Source organism: Eptesicus fuscus, chromosome 23 (genome assembly GCF_027574615.1).
Source record: "Eptesicus fuscus isolate TK198812 chromosome 23, DD_ASM_mEF_20220401, whole genome shotgun sequence".
NCBI lineage: Eukaryota > Metazoa > Chordata > Mammalia > Chiroptera > Vespertilionidae > Eptesicus > Eptesicus fuscus.
This window is the reverse complement of record NC_072495.1, coordinates 24,876,452-24,904,434: the sequence shown is the minus strand read 5'-3', so window position 1 is coordinate 24,904,434 and position 27,983 is coordinate 24,876,452. Positions and strand designations below refer to the sequence as shown.

General features: G+C 56.0%; 1 protein-coding gene across 3 annotated transcripts in view; it reads right to left on the bottom strand.

Moving 5' to 3' along the window:
- The window catches only part of NF2 (NF2, moesin-ezrin-radixin like (MERLIN) tumor suppressor), a 71,535-nt gene that overhangs the window by 8,678 nt on the left and 34,874 nt on the right, over window positions 1-27,983 (bottom strand). The window contains exons 5-16 of one of the 3 annotated variants that reach the window (XM_054712472.1): window positions 23,608-23,676; window positions 22,565-22,647; window positions 21,218-21,293; window positions 17,336-17,470; window positions 13,713-13,787; window positions 12,413-12,526; window positions 9,301-9,423; window positions 7,948-8,165; window positions 6,595-6,700; window positions 5,279-5,406; window positions 4,051-4,216; window positions 2,256-2,300 (exon numbers count right to left, since the gene is read on the bottom strand). In XM_054712472.1, coding sequence (XP_054568447.1) covers window positions 2,265-2,300; window positions 4,051-4,216; window positions 5,279-5,406; window positions 6,595-6,700; window positions 7,948-8,165; window positions 9,301-9,423; window positions 12,413-12,526; window positions 13,713-13,787; window positions 17,336-17,470; window positions 21,218-21,293; window positions 22,565-22,647; window positions 23,608-23,676 — 1,329 coding nt within the window. In that variant the 3' untranslated portion in view covers window positions 2,256-2,264. Of the gene's footprint in view, window positions 1-2,240; window positions 2,301-4,050; window positions 4,217-5,278; window positions 5,407-6,594; window positions 6,701-7,947; window positions 8,166-9,300; window positions 9,424-12,412; window positions 12,527-13,712; window positions 13,788-17,335; window positions 17,471-21,217; window positions 21,294-22,564; window positions 22,648-23,607; window positions 23,677-27,983 lie in introns of all 3 variants that reach the window. The other 2 variants (XM_054712473.1, XM_054712471.1) reach the window with 2 other exon arrangements.

Here is a 27,983-nt window from a genome sequence, read left to right as displayed (position 1 = left end):
AAGGTTTTGACCCCAAACACGTGGAAAGGAACACGATTGGTGGACGTGAGCAGATCCGTTTCTTCACGTATGTTTACGCCCTCGCGCTGAACGAAGTGCTTCCTGTGCGTGACCTCATTAAATCCCAGCAATAATCTTTGGTAGGGGCCACCTGACTTACTCTTTTTTTTTTCTTAATTTTAACACCCCCCCCCACACACACTTTTTTTTAAGAGAGGAAGGAGAGGGAGAGAGAGAGAGAGAGAGAGAGAGAGAGATAGAAACACCAATGATGAGAATTACTGATTGGCTGCCTCCTGCACGTCCCCCCCCCCACCCCCGGGGACTGAGCCTACAACCCAGGCATGTACCCTGACTGGGAATCAAACCATGACCTCCTGGTTCAGAGGTCAATGGCTCAACCGCTGAGCCACACCGGCCCGGCCATTTTATTTACGATCGATGTTTCTCTCTCATCGATGTTTCTAACTCCTCTCTCCCTCTCCCTTCCTCTCTGTGAAAAAAAAATCAATAAAATATATTAAATTAAAAGCCGAGTCTATGCACGCGTGAACCCTGGACTCATCAGAATTCTTGACGGACTGGCAGCCTGCTTTGAAAACAAGTTCACATTAAGACATTGAAAAAAAAAAAAAAAGGCTTCTGTATGCTCTAGCCGCAGCACAAATCTGACTACAAATCAAACCTCATTTGTCTACAATAATAGCTCAGCGAGAACGGACGGTCAGACGCAGGCCCCTGGAAGACGTTAAACGCTCCGATCGTTACAGAGCGGGGAGAGAGGAAATTGTTATCACGCTGGAACAGCGCGGGCAGATGTTGGGGATAAAAAAAAAAGGGATTTTTTTTTTTTCTTTCCGCTTTGCCCCTGTGCTAGGCACGGTCCAGGAAACCAACGTTGGACCCTTTCGGGGTCCTCCGGGTGCCAGGGGGTCACTGGAGCCGATGACCCACCTGGCTTTGCCCGTTCCAGTGCCGGTCACCCCCGCTCGGAGCGTGCGCTGCCCGGTGTTGGGGTGTCCCAGCGCCAACATGAGGTCTGAGAGCTGAGGGAGATGGGAGGCCGCTCAATAAAAGCGTCACATACCAGCCGGGGTCTATGCCAGGGGTTCTGGGAGCCACCGACAGCTCGAATCCATCTTACAATGAGCTCCATCTGGGACTTTAGCAGCTAACCTCTCCTGCTTGGAGAGCAGCCGCACACAGGGTCTGTGGGCGCCAGATCTCATTGTTCGGTAGAAAGCTTCCAATGAGCTTATTCTCTTCTCGCGGCAGAAACCGCGGCGAGGGTGCCAAAGGACACGGCCCACGTGACCGTCCGAGGGGGGTGACCGCCCTGGGTACTGCGGGGGATTAGGTGAGGGGCGGCAGGGCGCTGTTTAACGAATTCTCTCCTCCCCCGCCGAGGCGCGTTTGGCCGCTGCGGAAGGAAAGCGGCGATCGATCGCTCGTTCGATGAATTCCCCCAACAGCCACGGACCGCCGGCCGCGGGGTTGCCCGCCACGGCACCGTCCCAGGGTGAGTTCCCTGCGATCACACCCGCCCGCCCGCCCGCCCGGGGCTGCGGAGGAGCGGACGCGGGGATGGCCTTTAGAGCGCTGACGGACAGACGGTCCCCCGAGACGGACCATACCCATCCGGCCCCGGCGCCGCTCGTGCGCTTCGCTCGGCAAGAAACACGGCCGTGCCCGGAGACGGGGAGGCCCGGAGGGGAAGGAGCGAGCGCGGGCCGCCCTCTCGTCCCACGACCGGGGAAGACCACGGGTCCTCGGGGGCTGTCACGGCGCGAAGGGCCCGGGCCTTGGGTCAAAGGGCGCCGGTCCTGAGGCCACCCGGATGAAGACCCCCGCGCGTACCCCGGGGTTTCCATGCTGGGGTTATCGTCGAAGAGGCACGCCACCAACACACAAGACTCAGACAGACGCGACTGGACAAGAAGCGGTGACCTTCTCCAGACCGACAGGGACACACGACGTAGGGACCGCCGGCCCTGCAGCCCCGTCCACATGCTCTTCCCGACGAGGCAGCCTCGGGGAGCCCCGGAGGCGGGGCTGGCCCCCCGGGGGTGGGGTGGGGGGGGTGGCCGCCTGCTCTCGGACTCAAAGCATGCTGCGGCCGGCGCCCAGGCGCCCCCTGCCCCGGGGAGGGCTGGGCGCGGGCGCGGGCTGCGGACAGAGACGGGCAAGCTCATGCACGGGTTAGTATCACGGAGGGCAGGGCCGCCACCAACACAGAGTACCTGCACACAACCTACGTGGCGGGCTCAAATGCAGATAGGTCTTCTGCCTTGGGCTTGAGGCTAAACCAGCAAAATAAAACGAAGAAAGAACAAAAACATAACAACCCTGTGATATCCACCGTGCCGCATGTGCCGTTTGCAAAAAAAAAACAAAAACAAAACACACGCTCGGACGGGCCTGACGGGGTGACACGTGTGACTTCACGGGTTGGCTTTCACGGCTCGGAACCGGGTCGCCCCAGCTTTCAGCGCTCCGGGTCCCTGTGGCTGAGGGCCCAGCTCCCCGCAGCCCCCCGAGGCCGCTCCTGGTGCCCAGATGGGCGTGGGTGGAGGGGGTGGGGAGGGGTGGGGGGCCGGGAGGGGCCGGGGCAGCTCCTCCGAGGCCTGGCTGGCTCCCCGGCCCAGTTGTTTTACGTCTCTGTGCACCGGCCGAGGCCTCCCTGCAGCTCCCCGTTGGCTAACGGCTTAACAGTTTGGCTCTGGGAGGGAAGGGCAGTCAGTGACAGAAGCCAGCGGGAAGAAGAATGCGGGACGTGGGGAGGTCTCTCCTTCCGGGTTACGCTACGGAAAAGGTACGCTCTACCCGGGGCCAATGTGAACTGCAGGCAGAGAGAGAGAATCCGGGTCCCGACGGTACCTATCGGGGATCGCTTTCAGCTACAGCTTAACCCACTGAAAACCCACTGAAATTGGGAGACCATCTTAAAGACTAAAGGTAAAGAGTAAATAAAATATTAAACTTATCTAGCCCGTCCGGCATGGCTCAGTGGTTGAGCGTCGACCTATGAACCAAGAGGTCCACGGTTCCATCCCCGGTCAGGGCACGTGCCCGGGTTGCGGGCTCGATCCCCAGTGTGGGGCGTGCAGGAGGCAGCCGATCCACGATCCTCTCTCATCGCTGAGGTTTCTATCTCTCTCTCTCCTTCTCCCTTCCTCTCTGAAGTCAATGAAAATACATTTTTTTTGAAAATGAAACAGATCTAACCATCATCATCTGAAGTCCATGAGCAGCCTCCTCCTGAGGACACCTGTCTCCCAGGTGCGGACCTGACCCTGGGCTCCGGTGAGGACCAGACCATCAGGCCCTGGAGAGGACCCTCCTGCGTGGCCCCCACGTCAGAGACGCACACTCTCGGGCTGGATATTTAGGAGGGAAATCAACGTCCCCTAAAGGGCGTCAAAGCTCGCGATATCAGGGGAGAGAGACGTGGAACTGTTAGCGACGTGAATGAAGCTGCCGCTCTGAGAACGTGAAGGTTCTTCTAGAGACTCCCCGGGGAGCGTGAACCGAGTTAAAAACTCCGCCGTTTGGCTTCTGAATCAAGAACAGAACTTGATAGCCCTTGCCACTGAAAACACACACACACGCACACACACACACACACACACACACACGCACACACACACACACCGGAGGGAGCGTCTATTCTCAACAGCCTCCGTCTCGTTTCTGCTTTCTCATTAAGGAAGGCAGCTCCCTGGCTAGCACTGCCCTCGGCTTAAAGGACAGAACGGCTCTCCTGCTAAGTGACGGGTCAAAACCCGGCCGGCCACAGGGATTCGTCTCATCGGGAAATGCCTGTGTTCAAAGCCGCCCCCCCCCGCCCTCCTCCCTCCAGCCAGGGGGGTGCACAGTCCCCGGCAGATGAAGGTTCCCCGTTAGACACTGAGGACGTAGTCAACATGACAGGAGCCTAAGGACTCGGCTACGGAGGACACCAGACGCTGACCCCGCATTTCGTGAACGCCCTCCCCGCTGGGCGGGAGACGGGGGGCAGGAGACGGGCGGGGGGGGACAGGGACCCGGTACCTTCTTGATGGTATTGTGCTTGCTGCTGGAGCCGCCCCGGTCGGCGTTCTCGTTGTGCAGGATGTCCAGGGCCGTCTCCCGCTCCTTGAGCTTCAAGGCCTCGATCTCGGTCTTGAGTTCGTTGAGCTGCTCCTGCAGGTGCTTGCTCTTCTCCATGTACTCCACCCTGCGGGGAGGGGACGCGCGCGTCACGGCCCCGGCGTGGCTAGGGCTTGAGGCGCTCCAGACCTACAAGCCGCTCGGCATGGGACCCGGGGTCTGAAGCCCCGAGGGGCTAAGGGGGGGCGGGGGGGGGGCGTTTCATGTCTCTCCTTGGCCCACGCACAGGCCACGGGAGCTTGGCCACGTCACTGAACTGGCCTGAATCTGTTTCCTCGTCCATAATATTGGGGTAACGAACGCAGGGCTGCGGTCAGAATTAAATAAAAGGAAGTGTAGGAGCCCGGCCGGCGTGGCTCAGGGGTTGAGCGGGGACCTAGGAACCAGGAGGTCACGGTTCGATTCCCCGGGGTCGGGGCACATGCCCGGGGTGCGGGCTCGATCCCCAGTGTGGGGCACGCAGGAGGCAGCCTATCCATGATTCTCTCTCCTGCTCCCTTCCTCTCTGAAATCAATAAAAATGTTTTTTTAAAAAACAAAAACAGCCGTAGCCGGTGTGGCTCAGTGGATAGAGCGTCGGCCTGCAGACCGAAGGGTCCCAGGTTTAATTCCGGTCAAGGGCATGTACCTTGGTTGCGGGCACATCCCCAGTGGGGGGTGTGCAGGGGGCAGCTGATCGATGTTTCTCTCTCATCGATGTTTCTAGCTTTCTATCCCTCTCCCTTCCTCTCTGTAAAAAATCAATAAAATATATTTTAAAAAAACAACAACAACAAAAAAACATGGAATGTCACAGATTGGAGCCACCAGAGAACACAACCAGGAAACACGTTCCATTACCACGTCCGCACATGATCACACCCTCGGTTGCCATGGGAACAGCTCTCTGGCCGGCTCGGGGGTCTCTGGTAGCCCGCCCCATATGTTAGGTGAGGGTTTGAGCCACGGTAATCCCCGGGCTACCAATCAAGTATCATTTTTATCCTGGAAGATGGAATGCCGGCCTGTCGTCCTTCATTTCTGATTAGGAAATTCTCCCTCCAGGCGGTGAGGGAGGGCAGAGCCAACCTCGGCAGGAGCTGGCGACGGGCCCCGGCCGGCTCGCTCCGGGGAAGGGGAGACCACGTACTTTTCTTTCTCTATTTCCATGGAAAGTCGCTTCATGTCAGTATCCTTGAAGTCGAAAGACAGGCTGTCACCGATGAGGTTGAAGCTTGACATGTCAGGAGGCAGCGGTGCTGGAAGTGGGTTGATGGGCTAGAAATGAGAAACTCCAGTTAGGAGGGCCGGGTCCTACAAGAGCAGAGGGCACTGCTGTGCTAACCACCGACCGCCCCCACCCCCCCAACCCCGGGCAGCCACGGAGGCGAGGGGGACGGCGTGGGCCCCGCCTCCCGGCACCGCCACGGCCTCCTGCCTCCCCGGTCTTCTCTGACTCCACAGTTCTACTCGTGAGAATTTATTCTACGGATTCACCCACGTGTACGTGCCAATATTTGTTCCCTGCAGTTTTTGTTCATAATCGAACAGGAAAACGGGCTACGTACCCATTCGCTGGGGACTGACTGGCTGGATGAACTGTAGTCCATCCGTACAACGAGCTATGATTAAAAAGTCCGCGTGCGTGACCTCCTCCGGGGTTTATGCATTTATTATTAGAGCAGGGTATAAAGTCTGCTCCCATGTGTGTTTTACACATCCCCCACCCGCCCCGGCCGGCGTGGCTCAGTGGTTGAGCGTCGACCTAGGAACCAGGAGGTCACGGTTCGGTTCCCGGTCAGGGCACAGGCCGCCCGGGTTGCGGGCTCGATCCCCAGTGCGGGGCGTGCAGGAGGCAGCCGATTAATGATTCTCTCTCATCACGAATGTTTCTCTCTCTCTCTCTCTCCCTCCCCCTTCCTCTCTGAAATCAATAATAAATAAACAAATAAGTCAATAGGCTTCTCTATTCGTTCTGTGACCCCACTGAATTGCAGTCTGCCTCCCTGTCCCAAACGGAGTCTGGAGGCTGGTTCCTGGAGGCCGGTTCGCGCACGGCGATAGGTCGCCTGAGAGACACAGGGTCTCCCTGCCCAGAACTAGGATCCCGGTGCAGAGCACATCCCGGCCGATGAAGGTGACGTCCAGTTTTGTGCTAAGAGGCTGGAGAGCCAGGTCTCTCGAGGGCAATGTGGGACTATATACTTGGAATAAGAAGAACACTTCCGAGCTGTAAAAGGCCCTGTGGCTTGCTGTCTTGGCAGCCAGAGAGGTGCCTGAGAGTCCAAGGCCAAATGGCAGCCCAGGCGTCCTGCCCAGACCCCCTCCACCCTCCCCCCCGTAGGCTCTGCTCCCCTTGCCCTGCAGGCACCGCCCGGTGAAGTGAAGGGCTGGGCGGGAGGAAAGGTTCCCGGGTCTGGGCACCCCCCCAACCCTGTCCTGGCCCCCCGGCCCCCCCAGGCTCACCGGGTACGTGGGCTTGGTGGTGATTTCCAGGAGCTTTTGCTTGGCTCTTCGCTCCGCCTCGCGGGCCTCCTGCAGGTCCTGCTTCAGCTGATCGGCCTCCTTGGCCCTGCGGGGGGAGGAGGAGCGGTCACCCCCCCAGAAGGTGAGGAAATGGATCCCTTCCCCCCCTTTCCCCCTGGGGAGGAGGGACCCGGGTTAATCCCGAGGATGGCACCCGATCAGACAGACAAGGTGGAGGGTCGGGGGGTGGGGGACACGGACACGAAACCAGAACTTCCAAGCCAAGGACACCATTCCCGGGTACTGTTTACTTCAACTGGCGAATCTAAGCGGGACGAGCAGGGAAGCCGTGGGGAGAAGAGTCGGGGACGAACCCGTGCAATTGGAGGAGGAGGAGGAGGAGGAGGAGGAGGAGGAGGAGGAGGAGGAGGAGGAGAGACGGGGAAGGGGCCACGGACATTCTGTGCGTTGTCTCTGGGTGAGAGTGGGATGAGCACAGGGAGAATCCAGTGGATTCTTTGTGATCCTTTGGAGGTGAAAGAACGGACTCTTCACAGCCGCCCCCCACCCCCACCCCCTGAAACTCATCTGCAGGCCAAGAGCCCACCCCCTCAGGCACCACCGCTGAGGGCCTCATCCTTCGGTGCAGGTCCTCGCCCTGTAGGACACAGGATCCAACCCATCATGCATCACACGTGGGGAGGCGACCGGACACAGGGAAAGGGGCGCAGGACAGGGCAGAAAAGAAGGAACCGTAGTCCCCGACCGACGTGCAGAAAGGGGAGAGGGCCCGGCCGGCGTGGCGCAGGGGTTGAGCGTCGACCTAGGAACCAGGAGGTCAGGGTTCCATTCCCGGTCAGGGCACATGCCCGGGTTCCAGGCTCAGTCCCCAGTGTGGGGCGTGCAGGAGGCAGCCGATGGATGGTTCTCTCTCATCATGGATGTTTCTCCTCTCCCTCTCCCTTCCTCTCTGAAATCAATTTAAAAAAAATATATATATATTTTTTAAAATCACGTTTTTTTAAATGTAAGAAGAGCCTCCTTATGTCTCCTCAGCTAAAGCAAGTCTGGGACGCGCCCGATGGTTTTCCTGCAAACACGGAATCCGAGGGACAGGGCTCATCACAAAGGCACACGCGTGACAGACGCCACTCCACGAGAGAACTGTGTGCCGAGAGCTCCGGCAGCACCGGCCTGGCCGCGGAGGAGCCGTCCCCGCCCCGGACCGAGAAGCAGCCTGAGGACAGCTGCAGTCAGCTCTGCCTCGGCACGGGGCAGGTGAGGACCGAGCGGCCCCCCGCCTGGGCCCCAGTGCCCACCCCCCACCCTCCCCCCCGCCCCGTCCCCCCTCACCTCCTCTCGGACTCCTCGGCCATCTTCAGCGCCAGCACCTCGGCCTCCAGCACCTTCTGCTCCATCACGCGCTTCTCCTCCTCCGTCCGGATGGCCGTGGCCTTGATGCGCTGCATCTCCTGCTCGGCCTCCGCAGCCTTCTGCGCCAGGAGCTTCGCCTCCTCCTCGGTGATCTGGGCCTTTTCCGCCAGCAGGTCGGCCGTCTCCTCGGACCGCATCTGGGGAGGCGGGCGCCGGGAGCGGGCGTCGGTGGGGATCCCCTGCCCGTTCCCCCACCAGATCTGAGCCCAGACCCTCGGGTCGGCAGGAACCAGAGTCTCGCCCTAACCGGTGTGGCTCAGTGGATAGAGCGTCGGCCTGCGGACTCAAGGGTCCCAGGTTCGATTCCGGTCAAGGGCATGTGCCTTGGTTGTGGGCACATCCCCAGTGGGGGGTGTGCAGGAGGCAGCTGATCGATGTTTCTCTCTCATCGATGTTTCTAACTCTCTATCCCTCTCCCTTCCTCTCTGTAAAAAAATCAATAAAATATATATTTTTTAAAAAAACACCAAAAAAAGAACCAGAGTCTCAGATTCCTTGGGGCCCTGCCACTGAGTGTCCCCTCGGACGACATCCTGGCGACCGACGACAAGCCACATCCCCCTCTTCTCAGAAGGGCCTTTGGGGTCCCACCCAGGGCGGCAACACGGAGGCGCCTGATGGTGAATCCCCAGGGAACGGAGGCTCGATGAGGGGGAAAACCAACTTCACCCCGCTCTCCTTTCCCTTTAAGTCAGCTCCAAACCAGGGGAGCCTCTGCCCGCAGGGGGACACCTGACGATGTCCGGAGACACTTTCGATGGTCTCCCAGGAGGGGTGAGATGGTGCGACCAGCATCTAATGGATCAAGGCCGGGGACACCACTCAAGGTCCTTCACCGACAGGGCAGACCCCACCGAGGACCGTCTGGCCCCAGTGTCCGTCGTGCCGAAGCTGAGACCCGCTTTAAAGGTATCCCACTAACCGGGGGACTTATATGCATCTATTCACAGCCCCGGGACGCAGACAACAGAGTGGGGAAGGCCTGGGAGGGGCGGGGGCGGGGCTGGGGCGGGGTGGAGGGGGCCAACGGGACAAGCAAACAAACAGACGTCCGGGCTGCGAACTCCTGTAACACTTTCAACAACAAAGATGCAGCCTGCACCTGCCTCTGCCAGCACCACTGTAGGGAAAAGGCACTGGTTTTCTGTGGTTTTTTTTTTAGCTGAAATGTCACAGCAGATGCCTCTCATTTGTGGTGCCGGGAGGTCTAGCTCCAGCAAAGCGAGCGGGACGCCGGGCCACCTCCTGGGACCCAGACCCCTGGGGAATCACCAGCGCTTCGTTGGCCATGGTGGCCTCCTCTTTCATCTGCAGCAGCCTCCGCTCCAGCTCGTCCCGGGTGCGCTCGGCCTCCTCCCGCATCTGCTTCTCTCGGGCGAGACGCTGCCGCTCCATCTGGGGGGTGGGGGTGGGGGGCGGGGAGAGGACACGAGAGCAGCCACTGAGTCCTGGGCTCAGGGCCTCTGGTGCCACGGGAACCCAAGGATGCCCAGCGTGCAGAGTCCCCGCTGTGGGCACACTTTTCATTCTCGTCACCCACCACCCTCTGTCCTCCTAAACCAGCGGCCGGGGTGCGAACTGCGCTCCTTGAGAAAAAACATGGAGCGGGAAGGAAACCAACAGCAGCCTGGCTGGCTCTGGCTCCGTGGCTGAGCGTCGACCTGTGAACCAGGAGGTCGGGGTTCGATTCCTGGTCAGGGCACATGCCTGGGTTGCAGGCCCGATCCCCAGTGTGGGGCGTGCAGGGGGCCGCCGATCAATGCCTCCCTTTCATCATTGATGTTTCTGTTTCGCTCTCTCTCTCTCGCTCTCTCTCTCTTTCTCTCTCCCTTCCTCTCTGATATCAATAAAAAAAATATTTTTTTAAAAAAAAAAAAGAAACCACCAACAAAAAGCCACGGCAGGTCTCTACCTGGATGGGAGGGGGCACTCTCACACACCGTGCCCTGCGGCTGCCGGGACGCAATGCAGGTTCCTTGTCCCTGAGATGGAGCCCCCAAAACAGGCGGCTTTCTCATCTGGGTGATGAGCCGCCTCGCTATTGCTCATCGACACGGTCCTCCCTCCCACCGCTCATCGCATCAACAACGGCTCCGCCCTCGCCTCGGACCCCGGAGAAGATGGAACCGTTCTGCGTGATGCATTGACAGCTCACAGGTTGTATTTCACGGGGGGGGGGGGAGCTGCGGCAGCCACGGCACAGGCCCGCACAGCCCCCCGCTGAGGCACCCCGAGCCGGGCCTGCGACGGGAGGGAGCCGGGCGGGAGCACAGCCCCTGTCCTCACGGCACCCGCCCAGCCGCCGCCGCCGCCGCCTCCCTCGCCTTCTGCATCGCCCGCCGTATGAACTGGACCACACGCCGAGCTTAATCAGGCGAGCGAGCGGGACCACACTGCGCTCTGCGAGCCTGCGGCCCGGCACACACCGAGCTCGGGAGGCAGCGGCCGGAAGTGACCGCTGCGCTATTCTATTTCCTTTAATAATTAAAGCAACATTTAATCACCCCTCGTTTCGAGCTTCTCTCAAATGGGAGATTTCTAAGAGCGCTGCCTTTTCTAAGTACTAAGCCAGAAAAAAAAAAAAAAAAGGCATCGCACCGCGGAGGAATAATGCAAAGACAAGCAATAAAATCCTGTACATTCTTCTCCCAATTTTCCTCTGACGGGTCAACGGAAAGCTCGGCCGACGTGTGCTCCGATTCCATCACGTGACGACCTCCACTCGGCGGATCACGGCTTGTCCATTACCGGCCGCTTGAGAAGAGCCCGGGCCGTCCCCTTCCATTCCCAGCACCGCACCTTCCCCGAGGTCCCCGCCCCCATGATGAGGGGCCTCCGCCGGCCAAGTGGTTCAAGCGATAGAGACTCTCGGCTTCGCCGTGTCCTTTGATCGGAGGCAGACGAGGAGAACCATTAGCTCCACGTGACAGAGGAGAACACGGGGGGGGGGGGAAGGGGGGAGGCGGGGGCATTCGCTCGCCTCACATACTAAGTTGCCCAGCCGGCTCCGAGGTCAGTGTCTGCACAGGGGCCGCGGAGCCCCTGACCCGCAGTTGCCGGATGCCAGGGACGTGGCTGTCCTACAGGCAGGGGAGGTCCAGGGGGGGGCGCGTCCACGCTATTCTCTGCCACGGCCCAGAGGCCCTGCACGCACGCGCCTTGTCGTTTCCAGATCTCTCACTTCTGAGCTCTGCTCTGCTGGCCAAGGGGTCAGAGGTCACTTTTCTTCTCCAAGTTCCCACTAGGACCCTGTGCTGGCTCAGGAGTCTCTCTTTGTCCAACAAAACCCATTCCACTCCCCTCCCAGCCCCCCCCCCCCCCAAAGCATCCCCTAGGGCACACGGATGGCCCGCCACCTCGGAAAGCTAAGAGATGGAGGGTCGGAAGCACTGGATCAAACGGGGCATCTCATCCTGAAGCTGCTGGCGGGGAGCCAGGCGCGCCCGGGGACCCAAATCAGAGACAGCTGCGCGCAGACTAATTATTACACCTTCGAGCCCGCGGGTCCCGAGGGCATCCGGCTGCAGCTGCTGCTACTCTGCCTAGGAGTCCGTCCAGAACCACAACTAATATTCTCGGCAGCGAGGCGCGGGCCAGGGGTGTGGCATTCGGGGTGTCGAGAGGGTCTGCGGGCAGGAAGCAGTGATGCAGACCGTCCGGTCTGCTGATGGGCGCTCCCGGCACCTCCCGGGGTGGGTGCTGGGCGCCCGGGCTGACCCACGGCGGGAAGTGCAGCCGGAGGCTAATCAGCATTCCGGCAGCGGCACGGACACGCCGCCATGCATTCCATCACCACCTAATTGGAGAAGGAGCAGGCCGGGCGGAGGGGACGGGCGGAGGGGCCGGGCGGGCAAGAGGAAGCTCAGCCGGACGGAGGAGAGACGGATGCACGGGCGGGGACAGGCAGGCTGGGCCATTTCTTCCCACTTCGCCCGAGTGGAGAAGTAACTGGAGACGTTTCCTTCGGACACGAGACTGGAGTTCATTCCTCAGCTCCAGAGCTGACACCCCACCGGCTGGCACCAGCCAAGAAAGATTCAGAAGAGATAAAACAAGAGTCCCCCTCATCGCCCGGCCGGCGTGGCTCAGGGGTTGAGCGTCGACCTCTGAACCAGGAGGTCACGGTTCCATTCCCGGTCAGGGCACAGGCCCGGGTTGCAGGCTCGATCCCCAGTGGGGGGCCTGCAGGAGGCAGCCCATCCATGATTTTCTCTCATCATTGATGTTTTCTCTCTCTCTCTCTCTCTCCCTTCCCCTCTGAAATCAATAAAAAAAAGAGTACCCGTCACCCACGACCAGAGGACCCCGGTCAGCCCGTAACCACGCCTTCCCTCCTGGGCCAGGACGGCCGGGGTAAGAGCAGCCCGAACGGGGCCTTGCTCACCTGCTTCCTGGCTTTCTCCTCCCGGGCCTGGGCTTTCATCTGCTGCACTTCCAAAGAGTCGGCCTTCCTCCTCCTCATGAAGAGGTCGTGGTTCCCAATGCACAGCTGCAGGATCTGTGGCCGCGGGAGCGGGAGGGACGGTAAACCCACACACTTCCGTCACTGCCCGCGGCGCCCCTGCCCCACGCCCCGGCACGGCCGTCGGAGGGCCCTCGTGGGCAGCAGGAAGCCTGAGAGGGAAGCGGGGAGAGAGGCGCCAACCCCCTGCTGACGGCCTCTCGCGCGCTCCGCTCCGGAGACAGCGCGCTGACGGTGCCGCAGATGTGCCGGGGGACAAAAGCCACAGGACAGAAGCCCACGGGGCGGGGCTCCGCGGTTAAGCGACGGCCTAGGAACCAGGAGGTCGAGGTTCGATTCCCGGTCACGGCATGTGCCCCGGGGTTCAGGCTCGGTCCCCAGGGTGGGGCGTGCAGGAGGCAGCCGATCGATGATTCTCTCTCATCAGTGATGTTTCTCTCTCTCTTTCCCTTCCTCTCTGAAATCAATTAAAAAAAAAAGTATATATTTTTAAATCACAGGCGAGAAACGGAAGACACGTTAGCAGGCCTTCCGGATGCCCCTCACTCTAAGTGCAGATGTGGCTCTGCCGATCAGGGAGCCTAGGCAAGCTCCCTCGATAGGCTGGGCTGGGACAACAGTCATTCATGTGGAAAAACGTACGTCGGATCCTTCCCTTACACCATATGCAAAAATGAGCTCCAGAGGATGAGAGCCTTACGTGAGAAGCTCAAGCCCTTGAAACGTTCTAAGAGAATAGAAAAAAACATCTGGCCCTGGCCGGTGTGGCCCAGTGGATAGAGCGTCGGCCTGCGGACTGAAGGGTCCCAGGTTCAATTCCGGTCAAGGGCACGTGCCCGGGTTGCGGGCTCGATCCCCAGTGTGGGGCGTGCAGGAGGCAGCCGATCCATGATTCTCTCTCATCATGGATGTCTCTCTCTCTCTCTCTCTCTCTCCCTTCCTCTCTGAAATCAATAAGGAAATATTTAAAAAAAAAAAAAAAAAAGAACATCTTTATGATCCCAGGATAAGGAAAGATGTCAAGCAAGACACAAAGGATCGAGGAAAGGACGGATACCTTCTTCTACATGAAAAGGGAAGCATTTCTCGCCCTGGCCGGGCAGGTCAGGTGGTTGGTGTGTGGTCCCGCGATGCCAAGGTTGTGGGTTCAACCTCAAAAAGGGCATTCGATTTCTCAGAAACACCACAGCTATCGGTCCCAGAAGCCAGCATCCCAACTTACCAGCTTATTCACACGGAGCTTTGAGGAGTTGAACTTGAAGACGTCGATTTTCTTGTCCAACGGTTTAATGGTAAACTGAAAGAAGGAAGTGGAAGACGGTTTCGGTCGGACGGCCTGGAATGTTCCCACCAACCGGGGACTCACACAACAGCAGCAGCCACCCCGGCAAGGAGCCAGCACGAGGCCGCGCCGTGCCCCGGCTTGCGGGGGCCCAGGCACGAAACCATGGCGGGTTAGAGGCGTCTGAGGACGCAAGTCTAGGGCTGTGGGAGTTCAGGATCCTGAAAGGCGTGCTCTCGGCGCCATCGTGGGCTTAGAAACCTGACATATAAACCCCTGATGGGCCCAAGCTCCGGGCTGACACGGGGAGGGCCACGCCAGACTCTAAGTCATGGCCCTGACTTAGGCTCACAACCGAGCGGAACGAGACTAACCACAGGCAATGACTGGAGAAGTCACATCTCATATTCGTGCCTCATTGTGGGGCACAAATCACAGATGTGCTGGGGGATTCAGAGTGGATCGACCACGGGTAGGAGGGACTTAAGCTGGCGAAGAATATGTACAGAAGTTAAAAGATAGGATGGCTCGGCCGGGGTGGCTCAGTGGTTGAGCATCAACCTAGGAACCAGGAGGTCACGGTTCGATTCCCGGTCAGGGCACATGCCCGGGTTATGGGCTCCATCCCCAGTGTGGGTTGTGCTGGAGGCAGCCGATCCATGATTCTCTCTCATCATTGATGTTTCTATCTCTCTCCCTCTCCCTCTCTGAAATCAAGAACACACACACACACACACACACACACACACACACACATATATTAAAATAAAAAGATAGGGTGGAAGGACATTCTACAAAAGGAAAGCAATACAAGTAAGGCAGAGATGGGCAAATGAGCGGGGTGTGTGTGTGTGTGTGTGTGTGTGTGTGTGTCTCATCAAGCATGGCTCTTTGATGCCTAAGACGATACCATGGGCTTCGACCGGGAGGAAGGCAGGGGTGTGCTGGGGGTGGAGGGGTGTGCTGGAGGTGGAGAGGTGGGCTGGGAGTAGACAGACAGAGGGGTTTAGACCCAGTGTGATAGTGTACAGGGCGTCACTTCAGATTTCTGAACATGGGATTATTATGTGAAAGCTGATAGCAGAAGGAATACAGTCAAGCGTGAGGACGAACAGACCGTAGCGGAAGAGGCAAACACAGTTCCTGAAATCAAAGCGGAGAGGAAGACGAATGATAAGGACAGGGTGGCAGCTTCGTGGGAGAACCCAGGGCCAGACCACTCAGCAGGGCAGCGTATAAAGAACAAATGGCGCACACCCAGCCCGTGTGGCTCAGTGGTTGAGCGTCGGACCTAGGAACCAGGAGGTCACGGTTCGATTCCCGGTCAGGGCACATGCCCAGGTTTTCAGGCTCGATCCCCAGGGTGGGGCGTTCAGGAGGCAGCCGATCAATGATTCTCTCTCATCACTGATGTTTCTACCTCTCCCTCTCCCTTCTTCTCTGAAATCAGTAAAAATATATATATATATATTTTTAAAAAGAACAAGTGGCAACAGTTGTTTTCAACCATTCCTGATGAGACCAGACAGATCCTACATTTCAAAGATGCACTTTAAAAAAAAACGGGTAATCCATTCCCAAGAAACACCTGCTACGCAGACAAATAGGTTTGGAGAGATCTGTTCTCGGGTGTTTCTTTCTCAGGTTCTATTGTCCAACCACGGGTTAGCGCCGCGAGGACAGAAAATAATCCTCTGTGTAGCTTTTGGTCAAGTTCATTCAGAGGCGGTATTGCTCCCGTGTAGGCTGCTGTTGGTGAATTTCGAAAGCTTATTTTTGGCCTTGCTGTCAAATCCCGGGGCTGTCAGCGGGAAACCACGCGTTGTGTGGAAACCGCGGGCCCCGCGCCATGCCAGGGCCGCACGGAGAATCAATGAGTCGCTTAAAATAAGCCAACGACGTTTCTGTGTTGACAGCACGGCTGCCGTACAGGACTACGCGGGCCACTTCCTGTTAAGTCCCGTCAGTCTGGGGTCTCCTTACTGTGCGAGTTACTGACAGGACGGAGCCTGAGGGCGCCTCGGCCCCCGGAGAGGGGGTATTAGGGTTCGGTGTGTCGGGCCACCCTAAAGGGAGACCTGAATCCTTGGGTTCTGGGAGGACGAGGGTTTCGGGGAGCCTTGAGCACACACATGTGTGGGTGCGCAGTAAACAGCCATCTCTGCTTCCCCTACAAAACCTAAGGCAACCCAGAGGCTCGGTAATCCCTTTAAAACTAACAAAGAATGAATGAGTGAACAAACCAATGAATGCAGGATTACAGCGTTTGGGAGATGCTATTAGAAATATTAGAATTCTTAGAGTGTTGATCTAAGTGATTTAAACTTAATTATTCTCAAATTCTGGTAAGCAGGTTAGCCTGATATCCTTAGTTATTGTTGATTCTCTCTCTCTCTCTCTCTCTCTCACACACACACACACACACACACACACACACACACACACACACACACACCATACGTACAAGCTGGACACAGAGAAAGGGTTTAATAGCCACCACACTTAAAAGGCCAAAGAGAATTTCTCACCAAAAATAGAAAGCCAAGTAATAAGAAATGGTTACGTTTGGGGTTGGTTTACTGCTTGTCCTTTGGGGCTCAGTTCTGACAGGCTGAGCTCCCAGGGCGACAGGCTGTTAGTCAGCAGGGTGGGGGCGGGGGCGGGGGCGGAGGGGGTGTATAGGGATGCTCTTTGAAAACAGAATGCCAATACTATCCTGTAAATGCTATAAAAATCAATAACCAAACACCCACCGCTTGGGCATGAAATGACTTTCCTGCAACAGGAGAGTGGCTGGGGACCCCGCAGCCGGAGGGGGGATGGGGGAGGCCTGGGGACCCCGCGGCCAGGAGGGGAGATGGGGGAGGGAGGCCTGGGGACCCCGCGGCCAGGAGGGGAGATGGGGGAGGGAGGCCTGGGGACCCCGCGGCCAGGAGGGGAGATGGGGGAGGCCTGGGGACCCCGCAGCCAGGAGGGGAGATGGGGGAGGCCTGGGGACCCCGCGGCCAGGAGGGGAGATGTGGGGGGGAGGCCTGGGGACCCCGCGGCCAGGAGGGGAGATGTGGGGGGGAGGCCTGGGGACCCCGTGGCCAGGAGGGGAGATGGGGGAGGCCTGGGGACCCTGCGGCCAGGAGAGGAGATGTGGGGGGGAGGCCTGGGGACCCCGCGCCAGGAGGGGAGATGTGGGGGGGAGGCCTGGGGACCCCGCGGCCAGGAGGGGAGATGGGGGAGGCCTGGGGACCCCGCGGCCAGGAGGGGAGATGGGGGAGGCCTGGGGACCCCGCGGCCAGGAGGGGAGATGTGGGGGGGAGGCCTGGGGACCCCGCGGCCAGGAGGGGAGATGGGGGAGGGAGGCCTGGGGACCCCGCGGCCAGGAGGGGAGATGGGGGAGGGAGGCCTGGGGACCCCGCGGCCAGGAGGGGAGATGGGGGAGGCCTGGGGACCCCGCGGCCAGGAGGGGAGATGTGGGAGGGAGGCCTGGGGACCCCGCGGCCAGGAGGGGAGATGTGTGGGGGAGGCCTGTGGCCGGGCCCCGGGTGCAGCTGCGAGTGGACAGGTCCTACCTCCTTGTCGCTGTAGGAGATGTTCCGGATCTCGTTCCACGGGAAGGAGATCTTGGGGGTCAGCCTGTTCTCGGGGTCGTAGATGTGCAGCCCCAGCGCGTCCACGCCGAGCAGCAGCTCCGTGCCCTTCTTGTTCTGTGGATTCAACAGAGAGCGGCCGCCGTCAGCTGCGGCCGAGGCCCGCGGTTTCCTCCCACGTCCCGCAGGACCTGGGCCACCGTGCGGCAGATGGCAGGCTTCGGCAGGTCCCCACCGGCTTCCTGAACGGGGGCAGGTGGAGACACGGCTATACCATTCTCATGACCCACGTGTCCCCGGAGAGGGACGGCGGGAGGCTCCTGCCACTGGCTCGATGGCTGAAGTAGCAGCAACCTAAGCACTGCTAGCCTCTGAGTAAACAGCCAGGTTATCATAGATGTGAAATGAAAGCCTGTAAGATTAATCATTTCTTAGGTTAAAAGAAAAAAACTGTTGGCCCAGCCGGTGTGGCTCAGTGGTTGAGCATCGGCCTACGAACCAGGAGGTCATGGTTCGATTCCCGGTCAGGGCACATGTCCGGGTTGCAGGCTCGATCCCCAGGGGTGGGGCGTGCAGGAGGCAGCCCATCCATGATTCTCTCTCATCATGGATGTTTCTATCTCTCTCTCCTTCTCCCTTCCTCTCTGAAATCAATAAAAAAATATATATATTTTAAAAATGTATCTTGCCCTAGCTGGTTTGGCTCAGTGGATAGAGCATCGGGCTGCGGACTAAAGGGTCCCAGGTTCGATTCCGGTCAAGGGCACATGCTCGGGTTGTGGGCACGATCCCCAGTAGGGGGCATGCAGGAGGCAGCCCATCAATGATTCTCTCTCATCATGGATGTTTCTATCTCTCTCTCCTTCTCCCTTCCTCTCTGAAATCAACAAAAAAATACATTTTTTTAAAAAAATGTATCTTAATGTGATAAAGCAAGTATAGTAAAGTGTTCATTGTAGAATCTACGCAGTAGGTTTATATGGGTAATCGTTGTTAACAAAAATTCTTTCAACTTTCCTGTATGTTTGAAATATTTTATAATGAAATGTTGGAAAAATATACCAAAATGAAGGATATGTAAATGACACCACCATAAGGCTGCTTAACAATTCAGTTCATGGACTACCCATGTGCTCTCTACCTCTGTAGGGCAGCCCTGGTCGGCAGTCAGAGCCGCCAGAGGCCCAGCGCCCTGGCCCCCGTGTCACCGACACGGCTGTGGTCTGGAGGCCACATCCTCCGGCTGCAGGTCCGCCCGCCCGCCCGCGCTGTGGTCTGGCCTTTGTGTGACGGCGGAAGGAAGCTCCCTGCACAAGGACCTAAAGCGTGTGACCCCTGGCTGACAGCAAGGAGCCTGTCAGACTAAACCGAGACTCCAGGGCAGGAAAACAGACCTGCCGACGGAGAAGGTGCTGGGACGGCGAGGAGAAGTCGGGACCTGACAGCCGGAGGAGGAGGAGTGCTCCGAGATTCATTTCTCTTCTCCTTCTCACCCCCCCGAAGTCGGGTGTGATTAGCAAACCCTGAGAGAGCTTCCTCTGCTCGTCTGCAAAGCTCTGAAAACTACGTATCACGTTAACACGAGTGAGGCTTTGTACTCTGAAAATCTATGGTACGTTCTGGAAAATGAGGTATTTCATGATGGTTTTTTTGTTGTTTGTGTTTTAAATATTTTTTTTATTGTTTTTTTTTTTTTTTTTACAGAGAGGAAGGGAGAGGGATAGAGAGTTAGAAACATCGATGAGAGAGAAACATCGATCAGCTGCCTCCTGCACACTCCCTACTGGGGATGTGCCCGCAACCAAGGTACATGCCCTTGACCGGGAATCGAACCCGGGACCCTTCAGTCCGCAGGCCGACGCTCTATCCACTGAGCCACACCGGCCAGGGCTTTGTTTGTGTTTTAGTTTGGCTTTTACAAAAGAAAGGATTCCACCCTCTGCCTTCTATCATTATGACTGCAGCATTTCAGAGAGAGAGAGAGAGAGAGAGAGAGAGAGAGAGAGAGAGAGAGAGATGGAGACTCAAGCAGCCCCTTTCACATGGCTCTCAGTGCACACATGGATGGTGAAAGCAGGAACTTGAACACAGACAATGACGAGGGCCGTTAGCGTTGTCTGTCTGTTGCGTAACGTAAGAAACCACACACACACAGACCGACATCGGGCCGCTTGACGGAACGGTTTTTTCGGGGATTGCAAAACACCCCAATTTTCTTTGACTCGAGGTGGTGGGCACGATGGAGCAAGAGGGACTGTGCTGACCAACCACGGGAATGCGTTTAATTAGTCGGGCCCAGGAGAAACCAAACAATGAGCAGATTCAAATCAGTAAAACTTGAGAAAACGACCTTCTGCATTCGGATGGAAAACCCGTTAGGCACCTGCTTACAGGTGACACAGCATCATTTGTCGGTGTGTCTTATGTTAAGCGAAGTAATCCATGTAGAAATCTGTATTTAGCCCTGGCCGGTGTGGCTCAGTGGATAGAGCGTCGGCCTGCAGACTGAAGGGTCCCAGGTTCGATTCCGGTCAAGGGCGTGTACCTTGGTTGTGGGCGCATCCCCAGTGGGGGGTGGTGCAGGAGGCAGCTGATGGATGTTTCTCTCTCATCGATGTTTCTAACTCTCTCTCCCTCTCCCTTCTTCTCTGTAAAAAATCAATAAAACATATATTTTTAAAATCTGTATTTAGAAGAAACAAAAACAAAAACATCAGGTAGACAGCTTACCGTAGACCAGTGATCGGCAAACTGCGGCTCTGTTGACTAAGGAGTTTGCCGACCACTGGGATAGGGGCTTAATCACAAGGAACAACCACAGCCTGTAATTATTGGAATCGAGAGTCTAGGTCAGTGGTCAGCAAACTCATTAGTCAACAGAGCGGCAAACCGCGGCTCTCAAGCCACAGTTTGCCGACCACTGCCCTAGACTATTTTAAATGTGTTCCAATGTACCCAAATGTAATATCATATTTACAGGGATCCCCAAAAAGGATGGTTGCTTTGCCGTCTACGATTCTGTAGCTTGGAGCTAGTGATGCAATAGCTCGACGGATTCGCAGGAATTCCTTTGCGAGGAGCCTCCAGCAGGCTGGAAAGGCCCAGCCCCGGACTGCAAACAAAGGCCATCCTGAGGCAGGAGCCATCGGCTCCCAGCGGACAGTGGACAATTAATGATCTGAATAAAAATCCAATTAGCCTGCCGGGGAGAACAAGAGTCCACACCCCCACGCGGCAGTGAGACATAAAAGCGGCTTCGCTCTCCTCCTGCCCTTGGGGAGGAAGTACACACAGGTGCTCCCCGCGGGGCCCGGGTCTCGCAGAGCCGGATGGAAATACTCCAATGTTGCACTCAAGCATTCAAACAGGTTTCTGCTCAGCCCGGGACCGGCCCCAGGCCCCGGAGGCTACACCGACACTTAATTACCTCGGATCTAGCTGAAGCCCCAAAAGTAGACAACGAGGCTGTAGGGCCCTCTCCCCTTCCCTCCCCTTCACCACTGAACCGTGCAAGAGTCTCCTCTGATCCAGCCCCAGCCGGTGTGGCTCAGTGGATAGAGCATCGGCCTGCAGACTGAAAGGTCCCGGGTTCAATTCCAGTCAAGGGCACATGCCCGGGTTGCGGGCTCGATCCCCAGTAGGGGGCGTGCAGGAGGCAGCCGATGGACGATTCGCTCTCATCATGGATGTTTCTCTCTCTCTTTCCCTCTCCTTCCTCTCTGAAAACAATGAACATATATTTATTTAAAACAAAAACAAAAAAAAGAGTCTCCGACCCAGAATGGGAGAGTAACCCATTTCCGCAGTCGGCCCCTGGGTCTGTCTCCGGCTGCACGCGGGGAACTCGGAGAAGCTTCCACGTACCCGGATGGCGAAGTAGTTCACGCCGTACATCTCCAGGTCCTGCGCTATCTTCAAATACTCCATCTCGGCCTCGTCCCTGTGGGGACAGGAAAGACACTGGAGCTGAGAGAGGAAGCCGGAGGGCAGGCGCACACCACGCTGGGTGCGCAAGCGAGCCAGAGCGGAGCCCCGCGACGCTCTTCCCGACCCGGAGTCTATGCTACACGGCGAGATCCAGCAGGGTCCCCCATCCGCATCAGCAGAAGGGAACAGCCCTGGCTGGTCTGGCTCAGTGGATAGAGCATCCGCCTGTGGACTGAAGGGTCTCGGGTTCGATTCCGGTCAAGGGCACATGCCCGGGTTGCGGGCTCGATCCCCAGTAGGGGGCGTGCAGGAGGCAGACGATCAATGATTCTCTCTCGTCATGATTATTTCCATCTCTCTCCCCCTCTCCCTTCCTCTCTGAAATCAATAAAAATATATTTTTTTAAAAATGTGAAAGGGAATGAAAAGATGACCAATTCCTAAAGTGATCGGGGAAATGCTGATTAATATTTGATACATTTGACCTTTTAGATGATAAAAATTGGATTGATAAAAAAGGTGTTGCCCTAGCCAGTTTGGCTCAGTGGATAGAGCGTCAGCCTGCGGACTGAAGGGTCCCAGGTTCGATTCCGGTCAAGGGCATGTACCTTGGTTGCGGGCACATCCCCAGCTGATCAATGTTTCTCTCTCATCACTGATGTTTCTATCTCTCTCTATTCCTCTCCCTTCCTCTCTAAAATCAATAAAAATAATTTTAAAAAAAAACAACAGGTGTTGGGAAGAGCATGGTGGGGTGGGGGGGCGGCGTGGAGACACTCACACACTGCTGATGGGCACGTGAACAGGTGCCACCTCTTTGGGGGGCAATCTGGTGGCTCCTGTCAAAACTCAAAATGCATCCTTTGACTCAGCAACTCTTCTAAGGAATCCGCGGGCGGATCACGCAGCCCATTACGTAACCATATACCAGGGTGCACACTGCAGCACGCTTGGTAAAAGGGGAAAGCCTCTAGCTACTCCAAATGCCGTCGGTAGAGAAATCGGCGCAGACGCTGTGGGGTCTCTCTCTACGGTGGAATTCTTAAAAGGGAACGAAATCACCGACGCACACAGGCCCGTACACCCCGGCGGGCGGGAAGTGCCCGTGCTCACAGGTGCTGGGAAAGGGATTCCTACAAAACCGAACATACTCCCAGCTCTCTCTTTTCTTTCATATACTCCAGGAAGGCACTTTGTTCGACAAGCACGTCCTGGTTTTACAGTTTGTTTAAAAAAAAAAAAAAGCCCCTAAAGAAATATAAACCGAAAAGGAAGCCGCCTCACCTGGCCCGGCCTCGGTGCTCCGCGTACCAGGCTGTGATCCTCTCCTCCCACATTTCCGGAGTCATCTGATACAGATTTATTACCTGGCGAAAGAGAGGGCAACATAAAACACACACACACACACACTCACACACACACACACGGAGGTTCGGTATTGTGTGCCGTGTTCATCATGACGCATCACTTCGACAGAACAGCACAGCTATTTTCTTTTTATTATTATTATTTTAAATATATTCCTTTATTGATTTCAGAGAGGAAGGGAGAGGGATAGAGAGAGAGAAACATCAATGATGAGAGAGAATCACTGATGGGCTGCCTTCTGCACGCCCCCTATTGGGGATCGAGCTCTCCCACTTTGAACAGAAGGACCATTTGGCCCTAGCCGGTTTGGCTCAGTGGATAGAGCATCGACCTGCGGACTAAAGGGTCCCAGGTTCGATTCCGGCCAGGGGCACCTGCCCGGGTTATGGGCTCGATAGGAGGCAGCCAATCAATCAATGGCTCTCTCTCATCATGGATGTTTCTACCTCTCTGGCTCTCTCCCTTCCTCTCTGAAATCAATAAAAATATATTTGAATAAAAAAGGACCGTTTGCAGGCCATGCGAGTCCTGGCAGCCCCAAACTCATTGCGTGAACCTTTCCTTTTTTAATATTCTCAACAGAAATTCCGTACTCTCCACTCAAGATCGATTACAGCCCGGCCGGCGTGGCTCAGTGGTTGAGCGTCGACCTGTGAACCAGGAGGTCACGGTTCGATTCCTGGTCAGGGCACATTGCCTGGGTTGTGGGTTCGATCCCCAGTGGAGGGACGCGCAGGAGGCAGCCGATCAATAACGCTCTCTCATCGTGGATGTTTCCACCTCCCTCTCCCTCTCCCTTCCTCTCTGAAATCGATAAAAATAAATATATTTTTCTTAAATTAAAAAGAAAGAATTGATGACCAAACATTTATAATAACGCTCTTGCCACGTCCTTCCGTTATTCCTTCAGGTCCTTCGGTTGCGATCCCTCCCCAGACAGGGAACATGGGATGCCTTACCCTTTTCGGCAGCAGTTCCTCTTGGGCCAGAAATCCCCGCTTGTGAACAGAGGGGTCGTAGTCGCCGTACTGAGGGGGGAGAAGAGAGGGAGAGCGGGCGGTTGAGATTCGAGAGACAACTGTCATTTTCTGAACAGCTGGACGCGGGCCCCATTCCCTCCCAGCTCCAGGGAGCAATCCAATCCCGATGACAAGTCAAGATTTCAACCTTGCTGGCGTGTGATCCCCGAATGAAAACTCAGAGCTGATTACATCTCTCTGGACGCGGCCGCGCAATCCCCGCGGGCGGCGACGCGCTGATGAAAATGTGACATTCGCAGGGAACGGGGGCCGTGGTTCCTAAACCGGCTGAGAAAGCCGTCGCTCCAAAAGCACGAGCTTCGGAAAGGAAGCCACGAAACGCGACCGTGGCCGCGGCGGCGCGCAAGGTGTGATAAGGGCCTCTCCCTGCCGATGGCTGCTCGGTGGCCAGTCACCGGAGCCGAGGGCTCGGTGGGAGCTGGGGAGAGGGCTGGCGGCCTGCTTAATGCCTTTCACTCAAGGCTCTGAAAAAAAAAACCGCTCTGGGAAGATGCGATGCCAGCGCTGTCACTCACGTGTGTCATCCAGACAAAGACACGGGTGAAAGGCGGCCTGGCTTTCCTAAAGCTGCAGAGCCGGTCCCCGGAGGGCCAGACCCGGGCAATGTGTTCTCCCAGGATAGGGACTCGGGGATTTACTTCCCGATTGAAGAACGATAATCCTTTTCTTTCTCAGGATGCGTAAGTCTGCCCAGGAAATAATAATTTAAAAAAAATGATGGAGCCAAAACCGGTTTGGCTCGGTGGATAGAGCGTCGGCCTGCGGACTGAAAGGTCCCAGGCTCGATTCCGGTCAAGGGCACACGCCCGGGTGGTGGGCTGGATCCCCAGTGGGGGACGTGCAGGAGGCAGCCGATCCACGATTCTCTCTCATCATGGATGTTTCTATCTCTTTCTCCCTCTTCCTTCTTCTCTGAAATCAATAAAAAAAATGATGGTTGACACACAGCACTCAGGACAACCTGATGTTGAACGATAAAAGCTCAAGCCGTGTCACCTCTCGGCGTGTCTTCTAAATTCATCAAATGAGAGCGCTGGTCCTAAAGGGTTTGAAGTGGGGGCTGCAGAGTGTGTCCCCGCTGTGGCCTTGAGTAAGGCACCCCTCCCCCCCCTCTAAACCTCCACTTCCTCATCTGGAAAGCAAGGGTCCTAACGTGCCTGCCTCATAGTGGGTGACAAGGATGAAGGAAGCCAATCCGGGGAAGCACTCGGCGTAGTGCCTGGCTCCTGGTTACAATGTCACGTATTATTGTTAACTTCTCTCGGTTGTTCAGAATGACACCGGTCACTGCCTGCCTCTCTGATCTTTTTTTTTTTTTTTAATTATTATTATTATTGATTTCAGAGAGGAAGGGAGAGGGAGATAGAAACACCCATGATGAGCCCTGGCTGGTTTGGCTCAATGGATAGAGCGTCAACCTGCGGACTGAAGGGTCCCAGGTTCGATTCCGGCCAGGGGCACATGCCTGAGTTGTGGGCTCGGTCCCCAGTAGGGGGCGTGCAGGAGGCAGTCCATCAATGATTCTCTCTCATCATTGATGTTTCTATCTCTCTCTCCTTCCTTCTTCTCTAAAATCAATGCAGTACATTTAAAAAAAGAAAGAAAGAAAGAAAGAAAGAAACATCAATGATGAGAGAGAATCATGGATTGACCACCTCCCACACGCCCTGTAGGGGGTCGGGCCCGCAACTCGGCACGCGCCCCTGGCCCACGCTCCATCCACTGAACCAGCTAGATTTTTCAAGGGGGTAGGAGGGCCGAAGAAAGCCCTGCTCGCGGCATTTGCATGCCTCTCAGGAGTGCTGACCGGACTGTAATGCACAAGTAAGCAGATATGCAGAGTTAAGGTTGTAAATCCAGGTTCCAAAGGCTTGTAAGATTAACGACCCACATTATCCTACTGAGCTTCCCGGCGACTCCGCTGATCAAATAGGTTACGTCTGAGCAGTGCAGAGGCAGCAAAGACCCGGCTCACAGGGCCCGGGCTGACTCCACTTGCCACATGAAAGCCTCCTTGATGTGTGCGTCGGCTCTTAAGTGAGCCTTTAAGAAACAGAAGAAGAAGAAGATCCTTAGGTGGTGGCAGCTGGCGAAGATAAAAGGAAGTCGTGCCGCGGCACAGGGAGAGACGGCTGTCCTCCGCCTTTTATGTACAAACGCACCCTGAGACGGTAGCCCGGGTCCGAGTTTCCTGTGAAGCCAACGACGCTGGGGTTTCAAGTCTCTGGGCCCAGCTTTATACTCATAATTTGTATTCTTGGGTTGGAAAAAATAAACGACAGAACGAAACTCCCGAGGTTATAGAAACTTCAGGCCGCACAAAACCTGGATCCACCCCTGATGATAAGCCAACTGAATTTAAATTCAAGACAGGAGTTGACCGTGTATGGGGGCTTCTGGGAGTCAATCCTTACGTGAAGCAGATACTGATTATCCTTCTGGAGGTTAAAGACTCTCCCCGGCCTGTCGGCGTGGAAAGTTAGACAAAACGCTCCGGACGGGATCTCACAAAACATAAAAGGTTTCATCAATACGTATATCGCATAAATAATCGGATCCCTGCCGCACGCACCTCCGTCACTAGAACACAGATGGATTAAAGCCTTGAGCCATCAGTGAAAAGCCATCAAAATACCAGGACGAAATGTAGACGGACATGCGTATAATAATGGTGGGTGAAGCCATTCTAAAAAGTCACTCAAAACATCAAAAGATTGACAGTCTGACACGTAAGGGAAAAAAAAAAAGAGATAAAAGGTTAATACCCATCATAAACGGAGCTCCTATAAATCAACGAGAAAAGGGCGATGGGAAGATATGTACACATGTAATACCGTAATCAATGAAAATTACAAAATAAAAATTGCCCTGGCTGGTTTGGCTCAGTGGATAGAGCGTCGGCCTGCGGACTGAAGGGTCAGATTCCATTCCGGCCAAGGGCACATGCCCGGGTTGTAGGCTCGATCCCCAGTAGGGGGCATGTAGGAGGCAGCTGATCCATAATTCTCTCTCATCACTGATGTTTCTCTCTCTCTCTCTCTCCCTCTCCCTTCCTCTCTGAAATCAATAAAAATATTTTTAAAAAATAAAATAAGTAAATAAAAAATTAAAATAAAAAAGATAAACAGTAGAGGAGAAAAATGGGCAGGTCATAAACACCAGACTCACAGAGGAAAGTAAATCTGTGAAAAGACGCTCAGCCCCAATGGTCAGCAAGGAAATGGAAACTTTGAAAAATCTATATATTTTTTTTCCTGTCAGATTAGCAAACATGTAAAAGACTGACAGCATGAGGATGTGGAGAACAGGTATTCTCACACACCGTTCTTAGAAGTTACGCTGGAGGGCAATGTGGCCACACCTATTTTTTTTTTAAATTGAGGTAAAATTTACATGCAGACAATGCACCATTTGCAGCATCTAATTTCGTGGTTTCCAGCATGTTCAGAATGTTGTGCATCTATCACCGCTATCTAATTCCAGAATATTTCTATTGCCCCAAAAAGACATCCCATACCCATTAGCAGCGACTCCCGATTCCCTCCCTCCATCCCATCGCCACCACCAGGTCCACTTTCTGTCTCTGCGGAGCTGCCCACAGTGGACATTTCACGGGAGTGGAATCACACCATCCGCGGCCTTCGCGTCTTGGTTTACATTTTAAATGTTCTTATCCTTCGACCCAGTTATGCCATTTCTTGGTATCGATCAGAGAAACGTTGTTTATGTGCTCACATTCACGGATGTTCGCTACATCCGTCTAAATAACTGAAGAATAATAGAAAGAATAACAAACCTAAATATCTCCCAATAAAGAGAGATTTAAACAACCCGGAGTCCCTCCTTTTTTATGAAATACTAGAGGCCCGGTGCACGATATTTGTGCACAGTGATTGGGGGGGGGGGGGTTCCTCAGTCCGGCCTGCACTCTCTTCAATCCGGGACCCCTCAGGGGATATCCAACTACCGATCCCTCAGTCAGACATCCCTCTCGCAATCCAGGACCACTGGCTCCTAATCACTCACCTACCTGCCTAATCGCCCCTAACCACTCTACCTGCCGGCCTGATCGTCCCCAACTGCCCCCCTGCGCCAGCCTGATCACCCCCAATTGCGCCCCCCCCCCCGGCCTGATCACCCCCACCCCCCCCCCCCGCCAGCCTGATCGCCCCCAACTGCCCCCCCCCACCAGCCTGACCGCCCCTAACCTCCTCTGCCTCGGCCCCGCCACCATGGCTTTGTCCGGAAGGTCTCCGGAAGGTCTCCGGGTCTAATTACCATATTACTCTTTTATT